We start from the raw sequence: 13,470 nt of genomic DNA, 5'->3' as shown, positions 1-13,470 counted from the left end.
TATGTGTGAGAAAATTTTTCGAAGTCGTCGATAACTATTATTTTAAGACTTATATAATAAAAGTCTTTTTATAATAATTATCAGCGAGATAAATAATTTTAAGTCTTCGAAGATTTTTAGTTTGAGATTTATATTATAAAAGTCCTGTCATAATAAATATTATTGAGATGAATATTTTTAAGTCTTCAAAGATTCTTATTTTAAGACTTATATTATTAGTACCTAACTAGCCCCGAACTGGGCCCCAACTGAAACCGAGATGGTCTTGAACAAGCCCCGTCTTTTAAGACTTGAAAAATTATTATTATGAAAATACTAAAAGTCTTTGAAGACTTAAAAATATTTATCTCTGATAATTTTTATGAGGGGACTTTTATAATACAAGTCCTTGAATACTAATTATAGATGATTCGAAAATTTTTTATCTTAACATAATAACTATTGATTGACTTTTATTCTTTTCTCTTATAATAGTTGTCTCTGAGTAAAAATGCTCTTTAAGTATACATATTATTTCTGTATTATTTATTTCCTCTATAAAATAAATATTTCTTTGAAAGTACATATGCTTCATCGCAATCAATATTTAAATTAATATAAATCAAAAGTTAATATTTTATTATTGTGGTAGTCGCGTTCTTTCTCTCATTTCACCATTTCACATTCATAATAGAAAAAACTCTTTCTGTGAACGCCGAAGAATAAAGAGCAGAAACGAAAAAAATTTAAGTAAATTTGGTAATTCATTCGAAGTATTTTTAAAAATGTTGGCATTTTTGATCTGTGGTTCTATGTATTTATAAACTCACTATGACCTCTTATTTTAAAGAATATGTCCTTTAAAATTCCGCATAAAGGTAATACATTTTAATACACACACTTTTTCTTGCAAATTACCGAAATATATTTATATTTATAATTGAAGAAATGTAGTATTTTTGCTTACTATATTTTCTCCGACAGTATGCATATATAACGCAGACCGAAAAAATAGTACTATACTATATATTATAGCACGCTTGGCAACCCTATATCTAGTGCTCTTTATTTCAAAATTACATTTTCAATAAATTTCCCACAAAGACTTCTTATTTGACATAGCCACATATAAATTGCACAAAGAGCCACTTTTTTTTTGTTTTCTTTCCCCCCCATTCTTTGTGCTGCACACAAATTCCATACAAATTTATTACCCAGTGCCTACCGCATTCATCATTGAATAGGAACTCGGTTTTAGATCCAAAGTGTGTTTTAAAAAATCTGTTAATTTGAAAATGTATTTTCTGTCAGAGGTCACAATGAATTATAAATGAGGACTTCGGCAATAGGCATAAAACTGTTCGATAAGAACGACTCAGTTCTTCGTCTTTGCGTTGATTATCCATCATCAAACATTTGTAACCGGTTTCCTAGCAAACAGCGAAATACAACTTCGAATATCATTTCACACTTTTCGAGAATTTGCCAGAAAAAAAAACCTCGAACTAATGCTGACATTCAGTAAGTCAATCTCAACGCAAGCCACTAAATTTGAGACTATCAATTAGTTAATATTTTTGTGACTTGATATGATTTAAGTATTCAGTAAAAGAAGGTCATAAAAAGTTCACCAAACACGTGTGGCGAAAACAAACCAAACAGTCCACAGTATAAGTTTGAAACTGTGATTTATATGGTTTTGGTTAAAGCTTGGACGGCATTTTAATAGAAAAATAACAACAAAAAAAACTGATATTTTGATGTAGGTAGAAAATCGTTTAATCAACATCGAATCTTTCTTACTCGTATCGCGTTTTGATTTGCGTTAAACACTCAAATTTTTGTCTTCAAAGATTTGCAAAATTCTTGAAAAATTGGCTATAAAAAAAGTTTGTTCCTCTTCTAAGTTAAGAGTTCAATTCAACTTTGCAATGGCGTTGCGCAAACTGAATTTCTCTGTGATCGAAAGCAGTTTGGCATTAAAATAATAGAGTTAAGCTGTATGTCTATGCTAAAACGATACATTACCCAGCCCTTTAAAATTTATTTATTTTATTTATTTATTTGCAAGAGTAACAACTAATTAATAATTATTACACTTATATATATTAAAATTTATTTATTGAAAAATTATAGTGAGTTCCACAATATGCACTCGATGTAGTTATCACTTTTGTGTAAAAAAATTAGCCTAATTTTTTGTTAGCTTTTTAATGAATTTACACATTTTGTCACAGCAGCGCCAAAAACATTTTTTTTAAGTATGTATTCGAAAGTACGAAAACAAGTTCATAATTCATGTTAACACATTTTGAGGCGCTGGAGTTAATAAAAAAAGTTATAAATTAGTTTTACGTTTGCACATATGTACGTATGTATGTATGCATTCAGGCCTTCCCGCACAACTGGCTTGTACATATGTATGTACATATGTATCTCATTATGCATTCATTACAACGCACCTTTTAAGTAAAAGTATCAAACATTTAATGCGTCTGAGTTTAACGGTCAATTAACTCGCAAAAATCGTAAGAGAATTATATTTTTAAATGCATCTTACAAGCATACTATAAATACATATATGTACATACATATGTAACTAAGTATATAAAAGCTCATTTGAGAGCTGTTTCGCAACGCAATTTGCGCCAAAGTAAATTAAATCGCATTTAACCAAATTGAAATAAGAACATCCATAATTACGGTTTTTTTTTTTTTTTTTTTGCCGGCGATAAGATCCCCACTCCCAAGAAACAACAAAACTGCATGCAAAAATAATCAACCAAATAATTTAAAGTGGAATGAAGGGCAAGAAGAAAAGATTGAATCACGAGCGCTTAATAACAAAACGTGACTTAAATTAAATTGAAACTTGTCGCGACGCCGGTGTCAAATTGTCGTCAGAATACAAAATGTGAAGAATGTTTGGAGTTTGCCGCTGGAGTATTACGATTGCATAGTTTCATATTGATATGCATAATACTCGTTCATACATATGTACATACATATATTTTTATTATTTTATTGTACTGACGTCCGTCAGTTAACATTTGAATTACATTTAAATCAATTTTTTTGCAATAATTTACTTTCGTCATTCGCTGTTGTTGTGGGCGTTCGTACTGTTGTGTGTTGATAAAATCTTGATAACCGATATATGGTTTAATTTGTGCAATTAATTACATACATACATACATATGTATGTGCATGATAACTTGTAACTCGAAAGTGGGGCAGAGTTAAATTTGGGTTAATTTGAATTTGGATTTTAACAAGTCCTAAAACGAAAAAAAAGTTGTTTTTTATGCAAAAGGTTCCTGAATGAGGTTTCAGGAAAGCAAAAATTAGGAAACCAGCTTATTCTACTGCCGATATTGTGATGGAATTTTTAATGAAAGAAAGTGTTTTTTTTTAATGAATAACAGAAGAAAAAAATGCACTCAAGCCGGCAAATAATTTCGAATTTTTTTTTCCTTTCTTGGATTAAGACTACAACCAAAAATTTGAGGTAACGAACAATCGAAGGAAAGCCATTTTAACTCTAGAATGTTTACTTTCAAAAGTGGTGTGCTTTATTACCGATGTCATTACAAGGGCTGAAATCCTACCACTGGAAATATAAAATGTATGTATTATATTTTGAGATTTCCGCCAAAATATTTCAGTAAAATTGAAGATTTGCAAATACCTCCAAAAATCGCATTATATTTATTCGGTTGATAAAATGTTTAAACATTTTTAAGCAGACCTTTTATCCTTAAACTCGTCTATCGTATGAGGCGATTAAAAAAAAATATTTTCTAACAGTAATTTTATTTATACAAAAAAAATCCCCGACTTCTGGAGGTAACGTCTATGTTTTGCACTATTTGGGGCAATCATGAAGCGTAAGTATATAACTAATTTTCGCTGTTGAATTTCTGGAACGCTCTCATTGCTTAATTTCTTAAATACTCTTTTGTCTCTGCGTCGCTCTTTAAAAGTATGATTACTTCAAGGGACTGAAGTAATTGATGTAGTAAACTTGAACTTCAAGTTAAGCGAAATTACTAATTTTCATGGCAGTCCATCATTTAACACAACCATATCTTATCTACATACATATCTATATGTATGAATCTATTTCACAACTTGTTTTGACACAGTGCTTGATTAATGCACAAATATCTCGGTAGCTTGACACGCTATTTATTTAACGGTAGTATGGCGCTTATTTAATTTTTGTTGATAGTTTTTGATATGCTGCGAGCAGAGTGCACATTTTCATTACATATGTAGTTCGGATAATTGATTAATACTTATCAAAAGTTATATTAGAAAAGTATCTCTCGGTACTCAATTCTAATTGGTTACTTGGGCCTACTTTCTGGCCAAGTGATTCATGCTTTATCTATTTACTATTTTTTACTATAAGTCTTTTTAACATTTGATTTCACTTTTTATATTTTACCATTTTTGGCAAGCAACTTTTTTGTTTTTTGTTATGAGTAAGTCAAAATATTTTCGCTTTCCGGTTAAGACATGCCAAACACTCAGCAGCAAGCAGGAGTGGGGATTGATAAGACAACACTTCTCTTTTTACTCCACACATCAACTTTCCTACCCTTCACCATTCGACACCAACCCTACTTACATTAGACATATGAGGTTATTCCGTTGACTTAGAATTTTTCACCCACATTATGCGTTTTTATAGAATTTCCATATGTGGCACTGAAAAAGTATACAAATGTATATGCACACATACAGTACATCTGTATACTGAAAGTTCCAAGTCAACGTAATAAAAACCAGGGACCGACAATTACCATTAAATATCAAGATGTTTATTTAAAGATTACCGAAAGACCCTTATTTTTAATTTTTTTTTTGCCAAAAAAATAATCGTTAATTTAAGGTTTTATTTTTTCCATAATTTTTAATAGTTATAATGAGGGCTGCATTTTATGAACGTTTTAAATCCTTTATAATCTAAAAAATCAAATCTAAAAATAGCGGTTTTAGGATATAAATCTTAAAACCACGACTATTTTTTATCAAATAAAAAAAATCTAAAAGTAACGTTTAAGTTTGAGCGGAAAATGTAAATCCAGTTTAAACGGTTAATTATGCTTTTCATTATGAAGAACATAACCGATCTGTACACATTTTTTTCGGGGTCCCCTGCAGGAACTTTTTGTACCAAGTTTTGACGGGCACGTAATTTTTGTTGGTTTTTCATCATTCCTTAGTCTTTTATCATAGGTATATTTAATTTTAGAAAAAAGTCATATGCCTAATGTGCATACATATGAGGCCTTGAGAGACCGTATTTATTATCTATAGATTCTTTCTTATATTATTCAAATAGATTTTTTTAGATAGGCTCCTCTGGCTCTCATGGCCTCGTATGTAAGAACGCGCCCTTAGGCATGCGTTACACCGTTATCATAACTGATATGTACATACATATACTCATATGAGTATGTGTGTTAACAATACTTGTTCATGTCCAGACGTTCTAACATTTTTTTTGTTTGTTTTATTGTTGCTGCTGCTGGTGTTTACACAGATTTTCACAAAGTTTTTATATCGTTCCTTTTTGCTGCTTTTATCAGCACTTGTTGAGAATACGTCAGCAATCGCAAGAACTCGGGTGTGTCCTCAATATTTGGCAGAGTCACAGCCAAAGCAATGAAATTTTAACAGCTGAAATGAGCCAAACCCGCCGAAAAAAAAAGAAAAAAGCAATTGCAATCAGACCAAACGCTTTAGTTCAAAACTCAAGCGTCGAGCAAACGCACCTGCCGCCACCGATCGCGAAGCACAGCAGTTTGAAAAAGTAGATACACAAATTAACCAACAAAAAAACAAAAAAAAAGAAGTAATAAGCACAACGCAAGCGCTTAGCGTGAAATATTTTGCATTATTTGCTATTTAATTACACACTGCGTATTTATAAATTATATCAATTATACGCGTCGCCGCTAACATATCTGCACAGTGTGATTTACTTTTGCCGTTTCGTTGACAATTATTGCAATTAATTAACAATCAAATATATATTCTGTTAATATTCTTGTCGATTGTTTGATTTTTATCTTAGCTATTTAGCGCGCGTAACACTCGTGTTTATGTCGATTGGTGCTCATTGCCAGAACAAGGTACATAGCTACCTACTGACAGATAATGCGCGTAAATACTTAAAACAATAAAAATACAAAAAAAAAAAACAACGAAAAATAAAACTCATCACCAGTATCAATACTCGCATAAATAAAGTCAGTAATAGCAGCAGCGCAGCGCTTGCCGAGTGAAATTATTGCAACGTCGAACAAAAAAGCGTATCGCTTCAAGTAGAAAAGTCATAACGTTCGCCAAAAGCGATCAGTTAACACTTCAACGTCGGTGTCGGCATCGTTAACTCGTTTTAATTTCGTTAACAGCTCATTCGCCGCGCCATCCCCATTCGCACAATCGGGTGAAGCACCAAATTCGTATGCAACAAAAAATAAAAATTGCTAAGCGAAATTCCTGCTCCAGTGCTTAGCTGAGTGATCGCTGAGTTTTTAGTTGTATGGCGTCGGCGGTTCAACAGTCTCCTCCCGCTCCGGTAGACACATCGACACAAGTGCAAATCTCCTTCGAACAACGTCAAAAGCAAACATTCCAAGAAACCACAGAAATGACCTACACAACGGATCGCCTTTCTGAGGGTAAAAATATATATGGTTTTTTTTTGTGATTTTTGTTTGTTAAAAAGTGATGAGAAGCTGCTGAAATATAAGTCATTTCAAAAAGTGAAAGTAACTTAAGAGGGAATATAAAATATTCATACCAAAAATTGGTGGTTTACTAATGGATGCAGTGGTCAGGGTTAAAAATTAGATTTATGTGATTCATAAAAGCTGGGATCAGAAAGGGGGTTTTTTTTTGGTTGATTTGGATCAGGATAGGTCTTTAGTCGTGTACATGCGCTGAGAAATCGTCTATCTGTCAGTTTTTGGCGCATAATATTATCGATAAAAGTAAGGATAAAGGAGATAAAGTTGTGTCCAAATATGTCGCCTAATTTTGCAGTCAAAAATATGACTTAGTGAAAACCAGTCTTAAGTGCTCTACCAGAAAAAAGATAATTGGAAAAGCGAGTGGAGCCTTCAGCAGAGAAAGTATTTTCCTTTGAAATTTAAGTTTATTCGGTGGACCGAAATTAATCATTTGGGATATTTATCTAAACTTTAGACATAAACGTTAACTAATTGCATACAAATTTACGTTTATAAGCAGTTTATCACATTATATGAATACCCCTATTACTTCACTTTTTCCCCAAATATCAAAATCTTTATTTGTAAGATTACATAACTCCTTTTTATTGGAAAGCACATATTTCCATCAAGCATAACGCATAATTTTCAGCATAACTCCTGGCGCTCGGTGATTAGCTGTTCAATTATTCGCAGTTTATCTGGTAACGCTATGGAACTTAATGGTCTCTGCGAAGCCAAGTAGTGGCTAGCCAGCAAATTAATATCTAGTGCAATCTAATATTATCGGAAATAATTAATCTGAGGTGGATTTAATGCATGCAAACATAGTACAGTGCCGGACAAAAGTAATGACACGGTCAAGTTTTCGCAATATAAAAAAAATATTTTATTCTAATTTATTTTCGATGATTTTACATAAAAATATAGTTCATTCCACACCAAAAAAAAAAACAAATAAAATCTCTTATCTGAAAACCCCAGGAAAAAAAATTATAAATTTGCATACCTACTAATTTCCAACTTTCTATTCACGCAGTTTCTTGGATACAAAGTATGTTCGACAATTATTTTTTTATGGGTAAAATGAGAAACACCTTCCACGAAAAAAAATTTCCAAGAAGCAGCGAGCTAAACAACTGCACACTTACAATTTTTCTAAAAAATATGATTTGAATGTTGCAAATTAGCACGGGAATTTATTTAATTTTCGTGCGTTTTGTGCACAGTTTAGGGATTTTATTTTTATGTGTTTTATTATAGTAAGAACTATATGTTTTTCGTTATTTTTATGGCCTTGTAAAAATTATATTCAACAATTTTTTTATGAGCTTGAGGAACTATATTTTAATAAAAAATTTGCAAAAAGCAATTTTAATAAAAAACTTTGTATGCATGGCGAAAAATTTTCTGTGTCAGTACTTTAGTCCGGCACTGTATATGTATTATAAACTAATTTTGAAATTTGTGAAAGGATAATTCAATATATGCCTTCGATATCCTACAAAAACTTTCAAATGTTTACAATAAATCACCAGCTAACTCCAAAGTAAAAATATCTGCATACAAGATACGTATTTTGTAAGAGTTAAATGCTTTTTAAACCGCTATTAATTTTTGTTTATATTCTTGGTCGAACTTATGTCTATTTAATTTGTGCCATTTACGTAGAACTAAAACCCCCGAAAGATAGCCTCATCTGGTATACTGATGAGTCTGGGGTCTATTGTTTACCACCTAAAGGGCTTCTATCCATTAGTATGGGGCAAATTAACCCTGTACATGAATCCGAGCTATGTATGAGCCAGTGGATACTGGATAGAGGGCGGCCAACAAGGAAATCTGCATACACTCGCCGTAAAAGCACACGAAGCTGGTGTGGCATTGCCTTTAGCTCTCGACACTCATATCATCCGGACAACGGGTTTACGGGCAATGAAAGGGCAAATTTTCTCGCCTGGAATGGGGATTCATTGGCCTTACATGGAACTCCGTTTACCCAAATTACTATGTCTGGATGAAGGAGGAAGCACTACTGAGCAATTGAGGTATATAGCAGACAGACTAAATCCTTCCTGCTGGAATAAACGACAAGAAGAACTAAAAAACTTTTTCACCTAACAATGCTCTACTTCAAAATGATTACAAGCTTAATTTGACAGTTCAATTAATGGTATCTTCAACACACGACAGCTGTGCATTCTACTACCAAATTATTCACAAAGTTGCATGTGCGGGTACATTTGATATAGAATTACATAATTCAACTTAAAAAGTACGAAAACTTGCATCTAAATATTCTCATTTCATTGCTCATTTCTTCTTCAAATATTTTGTATTTAAATTTTTCTTATCTCAACCCAATTTAAAGATTAGATAGTGTTAACATTTGATCTTGCAGTTATAATGTAGGCAATCTGAATGTTTGCTCTCTAAATACCGCAACAGGATGGTAAATCCTATAAACAAAAAACACTTATGTACTTCTAAATTATTAATTTGATTTATGATTATGAGCATGCCTAATCCAAGATAACGTGTCTCTGATAAGCGTAGCGCCGCTAAAAATAAAAATAAAATATTACGATGCCTAAGATAAACAGTTTTATGGTAAATTTGACCAAAAATTTAACTGCACAGCTTTGATTTGTCAAAACTTTGGTTTTCAAAATTTCCTTCAAATGCTTAAGAAGAAAGAATACTTGTGGCGGCCTACTCATAATCAAATTAGGTGGACACTAAAGTTAGTTCCAAATTTTTTGCATACTTTTCAATGGTATATCTTTCAGAAATGTTGTAACTAACTTTGGAATGGCCTTTTCTTCGACTATGAATATACTCTCGTATTTTTCCGGAACAAAAATATTATATTACTGCGAAAAATTCCATTTCACAGTAACTGCATTAAAAAAAAAAACATTGTTTACAGTACCATATTTTTGAAAACGGTTTTTCAATAAAATAAAGGAATTACTATAATTATTTGTACCTGTTGTACACACCGAGACAAAACGATACGGCCCTGTGTTGGGCCATCTACATAAATCCAAATTTTTTTCTTCGTACAAAATTTATAAAAAGTAAGCAAATTGCACAGCGAAAATTTTCAAGTACGGAGTGTTTAAAAATACCGTTTCTTTTTAATTTTTTAATTTTTTTTTGCTGATACTGTCACGATTTTTTTCAATACAAAGTCACTATGTTCGATAATTGGTTTTGTAGTTATGGATGAAAATAATAACACCGTCGGTAAGAAAAATTATTAAAAGTCAACGCGAATTCCTAGCCTCTTGAAACTTCCACATTATTATTAGAATTTATTGGGCTACGAAACTGCATTGCTGAAATTTTTCTATGAATAAACAGTTTGTTGCAAAGTTTTTAATTTCAAAATGATCAGAGATGAGTCGTGGTATGACATTTTTTCTATAACTCCTGCATTTATGGAGCACAGAGCATTAATATTCGCATTATTTTCACTCATCATCAATAGAAAACTTACAGTGAATTTTTTTCAAATCCTTTGGTAGTTTTTCATTATTTGACCAGCAAAATCAAATGCTTTTGTTCCGATTCCCATCTCTTCCAATTTTTTGAAATTTGTTGCACAGTGCTAAACTAATGCACATTTCCTTTTAAACTGAGTATCAGTAATTGTACATAAAAAAAATTATTTTTAAAACTAAATATTGAAGCGGTAATGAAAACATCACCTAAGATTTTTTTAAGTTATTCAAGTGTGTACTACAAAAGGTTGTATTTCGACACACTGATACTCAAAAATTTCAGGTGCTTTTATTGAACTTGTCCATAATAGCTTTTTAGCTGAATAGATAAAAATTTGGTTAAACACTGACTCATACATATTTTAAACGAATTACCTTTGCATTGGTGCCTAGCCTGCCCTAGCGTATGAGTAACTTATTAAATTTATGTAATGGCGTTTTCGTTTCTACAAAAAATGTTGCCTTCTCATCGCCATCTTTTTAGTGTTTGTGCGCAAAGGCAAAGAGAAGGTTGCATTTTTCGCTAGAAACGAAATCGGCATAAGGTCTTTGGAAAAATGCAGATGGGCGGATAGGAAAGTTTCTGGAGACAAGTTAGATTTGTCTAAAAATATATATCTTTATTTCGTGTAAAATTACCCTTTTTGGAGGAAAGTTTCACCAGACGTCCTACTACTCTGGTCGTTCCATACAAAAAAAAAAAAACAAAAAAAACGGATTACATATCGAACACGAAAGGTTCAAGGGTTCACAGTATCAAGGCGAAGTGCTGCTAGAAGGTCTCTATTATTTCTTTTTATATGAATAAAAATACTATGTGACTAGTAAATAATATTAATTTTACATGCCAAAGCAAAGTTTATCATCATTCATAAATTACAGTAAACAACAAATGTGGCTGCAGCGAGCTTGCCATGCGTACCTACTTACATACATACATACAATGATTTACACACATTTGCGATAAAGTCAACACCACGCTTGTCAATCATACAAATCACTTACACACTCTGCGGGTGATAGCAAAAAAACAAACAAAAAATATATGTAAATAAACGCAGAAATAAAAAATTGTGTGGTATTTAGCCACTTATTTAGTCAATGGTAAAAAACAAATATGCATAGAAATAGTGCTCGTATGAATATGAGTATGCGTAAACCAATTGATTGCTATCTTTTGAATGACACTCACTGTTTCAAACTGATATTTTTACTATGTTGATTGATTTGCCAAACGGCAATTTAAAATTTTACTGCCTGAACATCAAAATGCTTTTACAGGTCTAATAACTTTTGCTTTGGTTTTATTTAGTTTTTTTTTTTTTTGTTACTCCGCCAACAAATGAATTCTTTGTGGTTTATTATTTGGATGTTCCTTAAAACGAAGAAGCGTCAACGAAAACAAATTTTGGCTTATAGATTTTTTTTGGTTTATATTTTTTTACTCTCCCATATCTATCTAGCTGTATTTTGTTAGCTAATTTCACAAATTCTTCATTGCTTTTCATTTGCAGATATTCCCAAAATCATTGGCGTCAGCGATGTCACACACAAACGTATATGGCGTGCGCTGATTGGCGAATTTTTAGGTACCTTCTTTCTGGTTGCCATCGGTGTTGGCAGTTGCACTGGCTGGGGAACGTATACGCCATCGGTGCCGCAAATTGCCTTCTGCTTCGGTTTGGTGGTTGCCACAATGGCGCTGGTAAGTGTGACAAAAAAAAAAATATTTATTTACATAGTACATAAGAGAAAATACATGCCGATGCGTGTATGTATGTATGTATGTTTGTTTGTATAAGTACAAATACACCTATGTGTTGTATTTACACTAACGCATGCCACAATTTGTTATGAATCATTCTAAGCCGATATTCTATTATCTCAATTTCCAATTAAGTTATAATGTTTTTAATTAACTTTTCAAGTCGATCCACTTTTTGCAAAATCTGCTCCAAACTTCATTCTAAAACAAGTTAAAGTAGCAGTTGTTTATCAAACGCAGCTAAGGTCATTGACGAGGTCAGCCAAGTGATTCAAGTTAAGTACTCCTCACGCTTTTCAATTGCTCATCTCCATTTAAATCACTGGCAAACAAATTGGAAAATATTGGCAATTAAATAAGTTTTAATGCGGCAGATTAGGGTAGGTTATAAAAGCGGCGAATGTTAGTAAATGCAATGACTTGATGCAATCCACTATCAGATACAAATTAAAACAATATAACATCAATCTTATAGTCATACAATCTTATAGTTACAAATACAGCTAGTAACTGGCGTGCTTCAATAGTTTGATAGTCATGAAGCGGTAAAAATTTAATCCTACAAAAAGAACAGAAAAGTATATGAATAATCAAAAGATTTCAGAAAAATACTGAGATGTATATGAGCTGATACGATTTGAAAAACCCTAAAAAAATTGTTTTTTTTTTTTTTGTATATATAAAATCCCCTCAGATAATAGAAAAGTTTAAGTTTAGAAGGTACGAATAAAAATGCTTAAAATTTCATCAACGAAATTAAAATAATGAGATTTTTTAGATGGTATTTTCAAAACGGTAAAGCTTAATATTTTTTCCGCAATTTTTTGGCGGAAGTCCTCAAATATAACACCATGCCACTAAAGCCAAAAAAAAATGCAAAACACACGAAGAAATCTATTTGCTCATGAAACTAAATAGTAATATAGTAAAACTGCGTGTTTAGTTTTTCTCTCTCACGTCAGGATTTTTTAAAAAGACCTCCGAAGATTCCAAAAATATGATGTAACTCAAAAAAAAATTCTTAAAAAAAAAAGTGCAAATGAGAGAAAAAACTTTTAAAATTAAAAAAACATTAAAAATTATTCGCAAGGACGAACGGAGATTGGAAATTAAGTTATTTTATTAACATAATAAAGTTAAAGGCACGAAATTCGAAGATGTCGTATTGTTTTCAAAAACAAATATTCCAATTTTTTAGGTATGTATTCAAGGAAAAAATTTTAAAATTAGATTTTCGATACCTCTTCGTCCTAAAAAAATTAGTATTTTTCAATTGTACAGAATTTGCTCTTTCATATACAAATTGTTATTCTACATTGAACTGATTTTTTAAGAATTATTTGAATAAATCAGATCTGTGAAGTTTCAAAGTCCTTAAAAAAAAGCCTGACGTTAGAGAGAAAAACTAAAAACGCAGTTATACTATATTTGGCCCCTGTCGCACGGTGTAATAAAATGTATAATTCTGGTGAAA

General features: G+C 31.7%; 1 protein-coding gene across 1 annotated transcript; it reads left to right on the top strand.

Annotated features, from left to right (window-relative positions):
- Positions 1–6,460: 6,460 nt before the first annotated feature.
- Positions 6,461–11,936, top strand: LOC118754892 (aquaporin AQPAn.G-like; the record flags this gene model as incomplete). Its single annotated transcript, XM_036489764.1, has 2 exons — positions 6,461–6,674; positions 11,746–11,936. Coding segments are annotated over exons 1-2 (330 nt in total), but the record flags the coding sequence as incomplete, so codon positions are not given.
- Between the last annotated feature and the right edge of the window lie 1,534 nt (positions 11,937–13,470).

Source organism: Rhagoletis pomonella, unplaced genomic scaffold, assembly GCF_013731165.1.
Source record: "Rhagoletis pomonella isolate Grant_MI unplaced genomic scaffold, Rhpom_1.0 Rhpom_scaffold_04860, whole genome shotgun sequence".
Lineage (NCBI taxonomy): Eukaryota > Metazoa > Arthropoda > Insecta > Diptera > Tephritidae > Rhagoletis > Rhagoletis pomonella.
The sequence above is the reverse complement of the archived record's forward strand: the minus strand, read 5'-3'. Positions and strand labels throughout refer to the sequence as shown.